Here is a 14,740-nt window from a genome sequence, read left to right as displayed (position 1 = left end):
ATTTTACTGTGTAATGCATTGACATTGGGAACCCGTCTTCCTGACCTTGGTCCGTAATACTTTGCCAAGGTGGACTCTCATATTCCATTTAGATGGAATAAAGAGACATCTTTCCCGGCCAAAACAATCCCATGAATCTATACAAAAGACGTTTTCTTCCTTCCTAGAGAACTTTAGTTCTGTTTATCCCCAGCATTCTACTGAGGGTGCGAGGATTTAAGTCATATATAAGCAACATTCCCTTTATATAACTAACTTCGTACAACTTTCCTTAAACTTAAGGTTGATATTCTTCGCTAAAAGTTCTTTTGATCTCCCACTGTCATATTGTTTGTCCCCATTTCGATAACAAACTTCGTATGCTCGGGAATGTTGGAGACCGAGTCGTCAACTCCCCAAAATATCTTCTGATATTGCAACCGGAAGGCACACATTTCTTGTCTTATTCCTCTGAACACAGAACTCCTGGTTATGATCTCTGATTAAGGAGTCCCCACCCAGAATATTATCATATGTACTTTGTCCAGTAAACTGTCCCTGTTTTAAAGTCGGAGTATCACTTTCTTGAACTTTTACAGCAAGGCTACAAGTCTTCGAACTAGGCTAGGAAGGTAAGGTTATCTAAGTTCGTCTTCACGGCCACCACCAGTTTCCAAGCGTTCGACCTTCGCTCTCACAAACATATTACTTTGCAGTATATCAACTACTGTTGATATCACATTACGCATCGCTATCCTGCAGCTTTAACCCATCATCTACTTTCTATAACATCTCATTGTTCTACCCAATTTTTTCAGTGCAGTTTTTCAAACAAACTGTAGAACAATCAAGAAGGGAACTAATATTCTTCCTCATTTAGAAAGTCCCGGGTGGGCTCCCCCATACAGTTAAGCTGTGAAGGAGGGGCTTGGTGGCTTCGTAGCACAAAAGTGAAATGGAAGCTCTGGAGGAACACGTCCGCTCGTGTGTCATGCATTCAAACATATACCATCAGATTTTTTTTTCATATATTTCCAGTGGAGTACCAAGAACACTCAGAGTATCAACAGTAACTTTATTCATGAGTATTCTACAGTAATTTTGTCCCTATAGGAATCTACAGTAATGTTGCCCCCCTGTAGAGAGATATACAGCAGTGGCGCCCTTGTAGAGGACTACAGTAATCTTACCCCTGTAAGAATCTGCAGTAGTATTGCTCCTGTAGGGGGTCTACAGTAGTGCTATCCGTGAGGGGACGGTACAGAACATCAGTAGTAACAATGTATTAGTTATCTATGACAAGCTACGCATACTGGCCGCAGTCCCACCTCCTACACACAACGCACATAGGAACACACCTAAGAGGAAAAAGAAATGCTTAGTTATGATTCAAAAAAAAAAAAAAAAGAAAGCTCGCACGATCCAGTCGATTATCAAGCTTTTCAGTGATGCTATGCTCCAAGAGGAAGGAATGGTCCTGTTGTTGACCCCACACTTAATAAAAAGAAGAAAAATCGTTGATCGGATCAATCCCTCGTCTTGGTGTGACGAACGTCAAAACACAACAAAAGTTGACAAGGCAAAAAAAAAGGGGGGGGGGGGAAGATCTTTTTCCATGAAACGTTTGTGGGTGTTTCATCCTCAGAGACGGATGCTTGCGTTCTTAAATCAATTGTAATTTTAGCGTAGCGTATGTGGAGCAGAGGTGTTTGTTATTCGTTAGTGTCTGTACATCAAATGAAGACAGTTTATACCCTAGAAGGAGGAGATCGCTAACCGCACTACCCACACTGAGAATTAAGAGTCGGAATTATCTGTAGAATGAAGGAAAGTATTAGAGAATAACATATCTCTATGTTATTATCCCTTTGCTGATTGTTTGTTGAAATATACATGAAATATACAGATACATATGATGCGACGACGTATGATGCATAGACATCACTAGACACATAAAGATAAGTGCTGTGAAGTCAGCTACACACGTACACACAAACGTACACCTTTTGAAAGGGTTGATATATGATGCACCAAGAACTGCCCAAGTGGAAGCCTGGAAAGCTCTACCCAAGAGGCAGCTGAGCCGACCTATGGAAGCTTAGATTGTCCAACCCAAGAGACTGCCAAGCAAAGCCATGGAAGCTTGGAATTCCCTAACCAAAAGGCAGCCGAGCCAAGCCATGGAAGCCTGGAACTCCTTACCCAAGAGGCAGCTAAGCCAAGCCAATGGAGGCCTGGAACGCCCTATTTAAGCGCTTACACTGAGTGCCGTGTATGATTACTATTTGTGTGTTACGTGGAGAGAGTTTCTGTCTGTGTGTCTATCTGTCTGTCTGTCTGTCTGTTTGTCTGTGTAAGTAATTGCGTCAGCTTTTACACATAAGGGAATTCAGCAGGTCAGTTGATTACGAACAGTTGTTAAAAGAAATTAGCCGAACAGTTGGATTACCCAGTAATTTTTCTTGTACAAAAAGAGTACTTGAAGATGAATTACACCTTCTGCCCGGAAACTCTGCTGTGATCAACTCGTCGATCGACGAAATATTCCCCATGAGTCGTAATGGCGGGAACTCAGTCAGGTGTTGCGCCCAGCTCACAGTTACAACTCAGAAGTTGGCAGACGGCTCAGAGAGGATCCTAACTATTCCCTGTAGGGAGAGCAGGCAAAGTTGAGAGAGGGGGCCTCCAGTGTCGTAGATATGATCCTTTGGAATTTATGTTAGTTCTTAGTACGTGACAGAAACCTATAGAAATTCAAGTGAGCCCTGAGCATATAGTAGGAATGAACCTTCAGAAACGATAGTTTTAAAGCCTCGAGAGATATGTGTGCTGAGAATAGAAACATAGAGTCTAATGTGAAAACCTTCGTAGAGTCTTAAATTTCTTAATAACTAAAATAAATAAAGTTGATAAATAACGTTGATAATGTACATACATACACACTGTACATGGATGAACTGGCCTGTAGTGATATCTGAAGTTACAAGTTGATGTAACAGGATGGTGACCATGATGGCATGCACAACCTCGCACGGACATGTACGATGATCCATCTTTTGACCCCCCCCTGAGGACAAGGTTACGACACCATGGACACAACGGTACGACCTTCAGAAATGATGACCTGGTCTCTTACCTGACCTTGAGGGGTCGAGTTAAAAATCACGACGTGATTGCACAAGGGTCGTCTCGTGGTGTGGAGTATGGTAGCGTAAAGTGGTGTTGAATATGGTGACGTTACGTGGTGTTGGTAACGTAAAGTGGTGTTGAATATGGTGACGTTGCGTGGTGTTGGTAACGTAAAGTGGTGTTGAATATGGTGACGTTACGTGGTGTTGGTAACGTAAAGTGGTGTTGAATATGGTGACGTTACGTGGTGTTGGTAACGTAAAGTCGTATTGAATATGGTGACGTTACGTGGTGTTGGTAACGTAAAGTCGTATTGAATATGGTGACGTTACGTGGTGTTGGTAACGTAAAGTGGTGTTGAATATGGTGACGTTACGTGGTGTTGGTAACGTAAAGTGGTGTTGAATATGGTGACGTTACGTGGTGTTGGTAACGTAAAGTGGTGTTGAATATGGTGACGTTACGTGGTGTTGGTAACGTAAAGTCGTATTGAATATGGTGACGTTACGTGGTGTTGGTAACGTAAAGTGGTGTTGAATATGGTGACGTTACGTGGACTAAATAACGTAACATGGTGTTGGCAACGTAAGGGGGTGTTGGTGACGTACATGGTGTTGGTAACGTAACATGGTGTTGGAAACGTAAGGTGGTGTTGGTAACGTAACGTGGTGTTGGTAGAGGTATTGGCTGGTGCTGTATACCCGTTGACAGTCATGATGACCAACTTGGAAATTTCGTAATAATTTCACTTCCCCCCCCCCCCCCCCCCCTTCGTACTGTGAAATGTGGGTCACTTTCATATGCTCATATTATGAAGTAAATGGAAACAGATAAAGACACTTCAAGGGGAGGGGGGGGAGAGGGGAATGTCCCGCTTTTCATACCGTATCACATCCAGGACTCGTATCACAACACTTAATATTTGACATAGATTAACATTCAACACCAACACTTTTAACGTAAACATTGTGTTGGTGAGGGTAAAGGGATGGGTGGGTGTGCATCAGTCAACGGAGAGGAGGAGGAGGCAGGCTGGCTGGAGACGCGTCCTGTGGCTAACATGACATCAGAACGTCGCAAGAGGAGACCGCTTCCAGGTGAACACCGTCGCCAGATGACATCACTGCCAGAGAGAACACACCTTCGTCAGGTGGCAGATGATGACGTAGACTCTCCTGCCAGGTGATGTCACCACCACACACCACCACCACCACCACCCCTGCCTGCCTGCCTGCTGATGTCACTGGCAGACCATCCCACCCCACTATCCTTGCCTGATGATGTCACTGGCAGATCATCCCACCCCACTATCCTTGCCTGATGATGTCACTGGCAGATCATCCCACCCCACTATCCGTGCCTGATGATGTCACTGCCAGGCCCAACCATCCTTTTCCCAGATGATGTCACCGCCAGACACCCACCATCATTGCCGGGTGATGTCACTGGCAGACGAGTGATGACTGTAAGGGCTGGTCTAGTGGACGGAGTGGAAGACGTCAGGGAGCATCTGGGGGAGGACGTCGAAGGGGGAGACCTTGCACTTGTCGTACCGCTCCTCACACCTGCCGTTCAGCTTGCCGTGCAGCTCAGCCTCGATGAAGCGGTCGTAGTCGTTCCCCTCCGACGGGTCGTCGGGACGACCAGCGAGCGACGCCCTGCCGGGGAGGGACAACGATGGAGAGGTGTTGCATGGGGAGAGTTAGGGGGAGGGGAGAGTGCTGGGGAGAAGGAAAGTGCTGGGGGGGAATTAAGTTGTTTTGGGGATGTACGGGGGTGAAAGATAGTGGTAGAGAATTGGGAGGGTAAAGTGTTAGGAACTTTTGGGGAGAAGAACAGAGTGTTTGGGGAGAAGGCTAGGATGTTCATGAAGTGATGGGGAGAAGGATTGTGTTGAGGAAATGCTGGGGTGATGGAAAGTGTGGAGTAGTGCTAGGGAGAAGGATGGTGCTCAGAAAATCTTGAGAAGAGGGACAGTATTGGGGAAGCGCTGGGGAGAAGATGAGTGTTGGAAAGGTGCTGGTGAGTGGGTATAGATTGTTGGAAAACTGATGGGGAACAAGACAGAATTTTAGAGCAGTGTTGGGGAAAGCATAGTGCTGGGGAGAAGGAGAGTGTTGGAGAAGCGCGCGATGAAGGATAGAGTGTTGGGGAAGCGCTGAGAGTATGATAGTGTTGGAGAAGTGTTGGGAGAAGGATAAAGTGTTAAGGAAGAGCTGGAGAGAAAGATGTTATCAAACAACTATGAGAATAGTGAAGGTTGATGAGCACATTCATATTAGTATACTGGGGTAGTTATAACGTACTGGGGTAGGTATGACGTACTGGGGTAGGTATAACGTACTGGGGTAGATATAACGTACTGAGGTAGTTATAACGTACTGGGGTAGTTATAACGTACTGGGGTAGGTATGACGTACTGGGGTAGGTATAACTTACTGGGGTAGATATAACGTACTGGGGTAGTTATAACGTACTGGGGTAGGTATAACGTACTGGGGTAGGTATAACGTACTGGGGTAGGTATAACGTACTGGGGTAGGTATAACGTACTGAGGTAGTTATAACGTACTGGGGTAGGTATAACGTACTGGGGTAGGTATAACTTACTGGGGTAGATATAACGTACTGGGGTAGTTATAACGTACTGGGGTAGGTATAACGTACTGGGGTAGGTATAACGTACTGGGGTAGATATAACGTACTGGGGTAGGTATAACGTACTGGGGTAGGTATAACGTACTGGGGTAGGTATAACGTACTGGGGTAGTTATAACGTACTGGGGTAGGTATAACGTACTGGGGTAGGTATAACGTACTGGGGTAGGTATAACTTACTGGGGTAGATATAACGTACTGGGGTAGTTATAACGTACTGGGGTAGGTATAACGTACTGGGGTAGGTATAACGCACTGGGGTAGGTATAACGTACTGGGGTAGGTATAACTTACTGGGGTAGATATAACGTACTGGGGTAGTTATAACGTACTGGGGTAGGTATAACGTACTGGGGTAGGTATAACGTACTGGGGTAGGTATAACGTACTGGGGTAGATATAACGTACTGGGGTAGGTATAACGTACTGGGGTAGGTATAACATACTAGTGTAAGTATAACATACTGACGTGGGTATAACATGTCGTGGGTGTTACTGATAGTCAATACGCTGAGTCATATCTTGGCCGAATAGAACACATGTGGGCATGATGATCAGAAATATCAGTAATAATCAGAATGAACGTTCGTAATGATACACATGACTACCTACTTACACTCACACACTCAACACTTACACATACCTACACTCGACCCACACACCGATCTCCTCACACCTGCACGCCACCTCCTCACACACACACGTACACACAGGAGTCACACGTTATGACAGTTGTTAAGGAGACTGACTGTCTTCTGGTAAATATCTGCATTGCATTATGGTTCGTGGATAAGGAAATTTTCAGCAAGATGTTAGTCACGTAGGAGAATAGATCACCAGAGACCTCCTGCTGCAAAAACCATATTGGCGATTAGAAAGAGAGAAAAGGGATTCTGTTTGAGAACGTGAGAGAGTTAAGGAGAGTTTCCAAGAAGTGAGAGGAACGGGGCGAGGGTCGAAAGGGATGAGCTGCCCCAGTGCTGGCAGTGCTGGCTTCCATGATGAGTTACGAGGCAGAGACGACCTTGGCATGCAGGAGGTACGCCATGTCCACATGGAGCCGGGAGACTGCTGGGATGACCTTGTGCGAAGAAGATATAGGAATACGAATGAATTCAAACATCACCAGACTATTGGGTACTAACGAGGCTGTTGGTGGTGATGCATGAGAAGAGGGTCTCTTGGATTAATGTGCTAAGATTAGGAAGACACAGATGTTTGAGAGGGAAAAGACCGTAAACTTTGTATAAGAGCTAAATAGGCGCAAAGAGGATCGATTGTGGATTTGAAGCGAAATATTGATGAAGTCTACATATGCTTTGAATTATGAATGGTTCTGATTTTTGCTACTATGAATTGTTAACCATTCCATCTGTTAACAATCCTGTTGAATAGAAAATGCTTCTCTTTCAAGGTAAAACGTTTACCCACGAGTTTGCATACATCACTACGAGTGAAAGCAGACGACTCAAGCCTGAAGTAGCTTTTTAAATCTAGGATATCGAAACCTTTAGTACTTTTAGATACCTGTATTAAATCAGCTCTTAAGCCGTTGAGTTGGCTATCATAGGAATCATCCTGGTAGCTCGCCTCTATACTCTTTCCATTCTAAGTCTTTATTCAAGTCGGGTGACACGACTGAATATGATATTCAAGAGGAAGACGCACACGTGACGTGTAAAGAGTGAGGGTAATATCCTTAGACTTCACTTCGAAAGCCCCGCCTATGATCGCAAGAATTATTATCCTCGCCTTTGTTACTGCTTCTGTACACTGCTTGTGTGGCTATAGTTCACTAGACAGTATGACACATGAGTCTTTTTCTTCATTCACATTTTTTTTCAGCTCAAGAATATGTATCATGTATTTCCCTCTTCAGTGATACTCCCGTTACGTAAAACTTTGCATTTTCATCAAAATTTAACTCATTTGCCACACGTGAGCACAGTCCAGCACTTTCTCTGTTTCTGTTGTAGGTTTTTTTTCGTAATTAAGAACCGTGCATGAATTTCGATACCTTACAACGCAGCCTACCATCAGTAGGCTGATAGAGAACCGTTGCAAAGGCAGATCCCCCCCATGGCACTCTTGTTCCGACTAACCACTGACGACGTCATAATTACCAGTCTTTGTTTACGTCCAGTCAGCCACTTGCCTAACGATCGAAGTACAATCTCAATCCCTACCACGTGACCTAACTCCTGTTATTAACCTCTGACGTGGAACTTTATATCATGAAACACCAAGCAAATTTGTCACACACGACCACTTCCGTGTAAAACCAAGCTGAGGGTCGTTTATCATTAAGTGGTGGTCTTGTGAATGGTTTATAATGTGGTCCGGAATAATAGTTTCCACAGGAGATGGTTTAGGTTCGGTGGGAGGAGGTAGGGTGGAGTATTGCAAGCACAATTGTCCAAAGTTGAATCAGGAGACACTAAGGCACCAAAGAAGAACGACTTTACCAGTTGGAGAGTTAGATATAGACTGATCAGGTCAGTTGGAGAGTTAGATATAGACTGATCAGGTCAGTTGGAGAGTTAGCTATAGACTGATCAGGTCAGTTGGAGAGTTAGCTATAGACTAATCAGGTCAGTTGGAGAGTTAGCTATAGACTGATCAGGTCAGTTGGAGAGTTAGCTATAGACTAATCAGGTCAAAGGATGGGAGGAAGGGGGAATTGAATTACGGAATAAGAGAGATGCTTATGGTTACGGACCAGAGAGAGTTTTCAGTATAAGTCAGAGCAGCACACTATCTTTTTATGGAAGTATGTTTGACCTTACGAAGAATAGCTCTGCTGTGATTCCATGTAGGAATTAAAACGAAGTGGGAGTCAGGGGAAGAAAGGAGTCTCATGGTACGATTTCCCCTTCTGAGAGAGAGAGAGAGAGAGAGAGAGAGAGAGAGAGAGATCGAACTGTGACTGAAGGCGGTGAAGAAAACCTCGTTTATATTTAGGATAACCTCCATTATACGTTCAAGCACAGCATGAGGCAGTACCCTCCCCAGGCAAAGTTAGCAAAGAAGCCGCGCAGGGTTGACCACCCAGCCCTCCCAGATTACGAAAGTTGGCGACTTGAGGAGGCCAGACGGTGGGCTTAGAGGTGACAGGTTTAAGACTGTGGTCGTAGGACCCTGAGAGGGGCAGGAATAATGTCGTGTCTAGTGGGAGGATTCGTAGGTCATGAAGAGATCAGGTGCTTTGGGAGAGTGGTCATGACAGTCGGGAACACGTGTCACCGACTTTCTCACACACCAGCTCACGGTCCTCCCCGCCACACATACCCACAAACACGATCTCCCTCACAGACAGTAACTGTACACATGACCGAACCCTTACACGTACACACCACACGTCCTCCAACTGGCCGGGCTCATGCCTTGCATGCATCCTGCTGTTCAGCAGAGGGCCAGGTTCCGGTACTCACGAGAGGAAGGTGTTGATCATTTCTCCGAGCAGCCCCTGGTCGAAGGGCGCCTCGCCCACGTCACAGATGGCCCTCAGAAGGCAGCTCTGTCCGTCCATGCCGGCCCTGCAAACAGTCGCAACACACAGATAAGACGCGGGAGGAAGGGAGGTAAAAAAAAAAAGGAATGTGTGCAACTTACTGAACATGTTCTCCTACACTAAAGGCCAGGCTACTTGTGTCGGAGGTCGTCGTGTCTGTTTCGTGGTTTACATAAACCATGAAAGTTCTGCAGAACTTTAACGTGTCCTCACATTACACTTACACCACTTTGAAACCTGCCGGCCTTACGTAACTCTCCCTAAGCACGAGGGCACGACCCTTGAGCCTGGGATTTTAATCTCTACCATTGGAGAGTTGGGTCAAAGGTTGGTACCGTAGAGGTCAAGGGTTGAGGAAGCTGGAGGGTCTTCACGTGTGAACTCACTTGTGGAAAGCGGCCTCGAGGTAGCTGTAGACGGAGGACCGTTCCTGACGGGCGGCTCTCCTCCTCCTCAGGTGCAGGTCCATCTGGTTGTCGGTCTGCTGGTACCAGTGGTCGTACTGCAGGTCCTGGCGGGAGTCCTCGCCCCACAGGGCGTTGGAGTCGCCTTCGGAACGTCTCTTTTTGTTGTCGCCGCCCACGATCAGCTTCTCTGGGAAGGGGATCTTGATGGGAAGGGCCAGTTGGATCTTGGCCTTGTAGAAGGTGAAGGTGTCGAAGGGAAAGTTCAACGACCATTTGACCTGTGAGTGGAAGCAGACGTCAGCGGTAGTACCCTCAAATGACCTCGTTACAGCCTGGTAACTCTCCTCCCTGCTAATGACCATGTTATTGCCTGCTGATGAGGACAAGGTGGTCAGGAATAACTATAGTAAGGTGCAAGGTGGCCAGGAATAACTATAGTAAGGTATAAGGTGCCAAGGAATGACTATAGTAAGGTACAGGATGGTCAGAGGTAACTATAGTAAGGTATAAGGTGGCCAGGAATATTTCTGATTAGGTACAAGGTGGCCATACACGAATAACCGCAGTAAGGTACAAGGCGGCCATCAAGGGATAACTGCAGTCAGGTACAAGGTGGCCATCAAGGGATAACTGCAGTCAGGTACAAGGTGGCCAACCAGGAATAACTAGAGTAAGGTACAAGGTGACCAACCAGGGATAACTACAGTTAGGTACAAGGTGGCCAGGAATAACGACAATATAGTGAGGAGGGAGGAGCAAGAGAAGTGTAAAAGAAGTGTTTGGGAAGCATGTAGAATAACCTGACATCACAGTATAGAACAGTTAGACTCCAGAATTATGACGTTATAGACGTAAGTAAGGATGTGATGTGGATTCTTTTTTAATCCTCTTTACCACCGAGGATTTACTGCGTCTATCAGTAGTGGATTGGGAGGGAAGTTGCTTCATGGAAAGCAGTAACGTCAAAATACGTGATACAAGAATGTTTACCGAGAAACTTAAAACAAGACGAGGCTTATAGATCCAGTGATAGCTTGGTGTATAACGAGACGTAACATGTCATAAGAAATGAATGTTTAACATGCAGTGGACACATGGAACAGGTGGTGACGATGTATCTCTAGGCACCGAGTGTTCGAACACCGGGCCTGCCAGGTGGCAGAGATGTTAAAGGTCTCTCTTGGAGATGCCCTGAATACCACCTGCATGAAGGACACCAGCTGTGGTACCTTGCTGAAAAAAAAGGGGGCGAAGATTTAACGCTAAAGTTTGACCTTGTCTTGATACCAAGCGAGGTCTTGTCAACTTACTAGAGATCATGATTTTTGAAGTCGTGGACATTTCCTACAGCTGTATGTATACCAGAGAGTTAGTATGGGTCAGAGAGATAAGGTCATACACAAGCCTTCACGACTTTCACGGGAGAGTTTGTAAACCTCCTGGGGAGAGGTGATGGACGGATGCATTTTCATACCGTCGCAAAGACTTCAATGTTGTTTCGCACAACAGAGAAGCTGGAATCCCACGTTTCTGTCTAGGGAAGAAGTTCTACACCGAGTGAATGTTGTTCAACTGTGTGAAAGCAGAGATACACAGTATTGAACTACTGTTCCCTGCGGTTTATAGATATGACATGCAACAAGGAATTGAATCCTACTTAGAACTGATGTAGATTTGTGGATGATGCTAAGATAATGCATGAAGTACGTGGGTGGGTGCTTTAGGGGCTACAACTTGCAGTGAGAGTAGATAAAATGCAGCAGCAGTGGTGAGGTAAATGGAGACTGAGGATCAGTCCACCCACAAGCATTGATGATGGGAAAGGGTAAACTCAAGTCATAGCAGCAGAGTTGTGGACGTTTGGAACAAGTGGAATGAGGAGGGAAATTCAAAATCTTGAGCGTTATTGATTGGTTAGGAGATGTGGCTCCCCTGAATGTAAAGGTCCCTCTTCATATACATAAACAGGTTAAAATACACATACACATATAAACCCACGAGTGTTAAGCTCCCTCCCTCCACATACATGAAAAGTAGATAGATATAAACTGGTGTGTAAATATACATGACTTTATGGTGTAGTGGTTAATGTTATGACCAACAAATCCTACGAGGACGAGGCATCCGGCTCGCAGCTAACACACACACACACACACACACACACACACACACACACACACACAAAACACGTGCGCAGACACGCTACACTCATCCCTACCTCACATTCAATCACACAGGAGACTGGTGGGGACGCTGGAATTCCAGGCTGGTGTAGGGTAGGACTGCTTCCGTGCCTTATAAAGTACCGATCTGAGACAATTTTTTAGTTGAACCTTCTAAAGGAGGGCGAAAGAAACTAGCAAGATCCTGTAGGGTTTGGAGTTGGGACTACGGCAATTTCTTCTTCATACAAATACCCTGACAGAAGGAACTGATTCAAATCCAGATGCGTTCGCAAATGATGCCAAATAAGATATCAGAGAGTTCAGTGTGCTGCAAAGTGACCTGGATAAAGGGCAGCAGTGGTCATATGAATGATTAATGAGATTCAACTGTAACAAGTTGACCGTAGCAATGAGAGCTGACCAAGCTCTGACAATCCTATAATTAGATATGCAAATCACGGGTCATTTTGCGAAAGGGATATTCCAGTTGACATCTTGATGCCTGACGTCATTATCAGCAGATAGTGACACTGTAACGGTCGTGAGAGGAACGGACTACATCGTGGCTGGAATCCTCCCCTCCTGTATTATTATTCACGAGAAGGAACAGAGGAAGGAGCCAAAAAAGGATTTTCCTCTTAGGCTCAGTCCCCTGTTCCTGGTTCTACCTCGGAAAAAGTCGAATATGCATAAAAGGAGAGAGAAAAATAGAGATGCGGTTATTCAAGAGAATACTTGATGTGGTACAGTTGACCCAGACTGTCGTATGCATCAGGAGTTTGATGCCTTCAGTTGATGATAAACAGAAATCCCAGAAAAGGTCCAGTGGACCATATTGAGGAAAGGTACCATAATCAAGAGGAAGTAGCTTCGATGTGAGGACGGAGGGAGGGTCGTTGCACTGACGCAAAGTTATTTAGGGTGATGATGATGTTAACATTGAACCACAGAAGTTTGGAGGAACTTACGTGGCCAGAGTACACTGGGCAAGCCAGATGTCGGGAGGGACGTGCGGGAACATAGCCAGAGATCGGTGGGCACTTGGGGCAAGCTAGGGTAAGAGAAAGTAAATACCAGTAACCGTGAAATATAAGACGAGGTGAAGAGTTAGGACCAAGCAGGGGGTATGGGTCCGATGGGACGGCACGAATGTTACACTCCCTTCTCGTACAGTACAGTCAGGTAATTACACACACACACACACACACACACACACACCTTTGGGTATTAATGCAGTGGATTAGGTGAGGAATATGCAGGTGTGGACCGCCAAGATACTGGGTGTCCCTCACCGTAGACACACTTACCTCGGGTAGTTGGGCTACACGCATTATGCCTAGCTAGACCTGTTTTTTTTTTCACCCAGCGGATATCGTCCGTCTTTCTGAGGTAACTTACGTAAAGCGAGATGGGTTAAGACGAGACTCGTGTACCTAATGTGTTTATGCAAATAGGGTTGATGAGTTGAGTGGGTGAGGATAGAGCGCTTCCTTTATATCTCATCCAATCAACGTAAAGACCTATGAGTGTCCGAGCCGCCCTAGTAACCCGTACGCACAAGAGGGAAGTGGACTCTATACATACAAACGTGCAGCTTTATCCTTGTTATGAAGATTTACAGTCAGGAGGTTAAGCCCCGGTCTGTGTGGATTGGTGTGTCTCCTTGAGCGTGTATCTGATCTGTAGTCATGGTCTGCTTCTGAGAAACGTGTTGATTATCTAACTTTCAAGGGCAGGGCTTATGCAGGAGTTTCATCTTGATGCAGTAGAGAAGAACGTCTTCCATGTACAGTGTGACGATTGGATTTATTGTATAGTCTAAAAAAAAGTTTACCGTTCTCATAGCAAGTAAGTTTACCCAGTTTCTTCACCACTCTGATTTAGGAACCTGTCGGATGAGCTTAAGGAGCGTAGCTGTTCCCTACCCAGTTGAAGGAACATGTTCATTATCCAGGCCGAGGGACGTGTTTATAACCTGATGGAACGTGTTTACCCGCGAACTTCAAAGAACGTGAATGCCGTCTGATTTTAGGGAACGTGTTCACCATCCATAGTAAAGGAACGTATTCACTTCTCCCTGTTACGGAGAGTATTCACTGTTTCGTTTAAATGAACGGAAGGTCTTCATAACCCACATTATGACAATGTCTTCACTACCCACCTGTAAAGAACGCATTTGCCGCTGGCAGTAAAGGGCCGTGTCAACTATCCACCTCAGTGGAAAATGTTCACCTTCTAGATTAAAGGAACGTGTTCACCACTGAGCGTAAAGGAAAGTGTGAAGCACTTGGTTGAGGAACACTGGAGGAGCTGAAGCCATTACCTCAATGTTAGATCCTGGAGGCAAGCCGATGAAGCGCTTCTTGCGAGACAGCAGTTTGGAGCTGCCGGAAGTCAGTTCCTGGAGCCAGCTGAGACCGGGACTCGTACCGAAGGAGAAGTCTCTTGTATCCTCCAGCAGCGCCTCCGTCATGTGCAGGACACACGCTGAAGCCACCGCGAGGATTTGATGAAGTCTCATGACTAACGTGTGGCCTTCTTTCAGTCTTAGGTCTGTAGCCGACGGATCTATCAGGATGATGTTGTCAGCGCCGAGGTAGCGAGAGAACTATGCTATAATCCACAGCCGGTGAACAGGAAGCTAGACCCCTACTCGTCCCTGTGTGAGGAACCAACATGTGTCGGGAGGACAGTACTGGCCTACTAATTACCACTAGCTCCACCGTCATCACCACCAAACCCCACCCTCTAGCCCCTCCGACTCCGCCCACATACCGCAGGACGCTCCTCCTACTTTTTCGATCGAAACCCCCTCAGTTGTCTCGTTCGAGATGAGTCTCGCACTTGCTTTTTGTTGCCTTTTTTCCTGGGACGCGTCTGCTTAACCCACT

General features: G+C 45.8%; 1 protein-coding gene across 1 annotated transcript; it reads right to left on the bottom strand.

Annotated features, from left to right (window-relative positions):
- Positions 1 to 1,040: 1,040 nt before the first annotated feature.
- On the bottom strand, positions 1,041 to 14,512 carry LOC139749508 (uncharacterized). The gene is made up of 4 exons (XM_071663449.1): positions 14,173 to 14,512; positions 9,664 to 9,962; positions 9,198 to 9,302; positions 1,041 to 4,766 (listed from the first exon to the last, which is right to left on the bottom strand). The coding sequence occupies exons 1-4, from the start codon at positions 14,368 to 14,370 to the stop codon at positions 4,586 to 4,588; spliced, it is 783 nt and encodes a 260-aa protein (XP_071519550.1). The 5' UTR covers positions 14,371 to 14,512; the 3' UTR covers positions 1,041 to 4,585.
- Positions 14,513 to 14,740: the final 228 nt, after the last annotated feature.

Source organism: Panulirus ornatus, chromosome 7, assembly GCF_036320965.1.
Source record: "Panulirus ornatus isolate Po-2019 chromosome 7, ASM3632096v1, whole genome shotgun sequence".
NCBI classification, from domain to species: domain Eukaryota; kingdom Metazoa; phylum Arthropoda; class Malacostraca; order Decapoda; family Palinuridae; genus Panulirus; species Panulirus ornatus.
The sequence above is the reverse complement of the archived record's forward strand: the minus strand, read 5'-3'. Positions and strand labels throughout refer to the sequence as shown.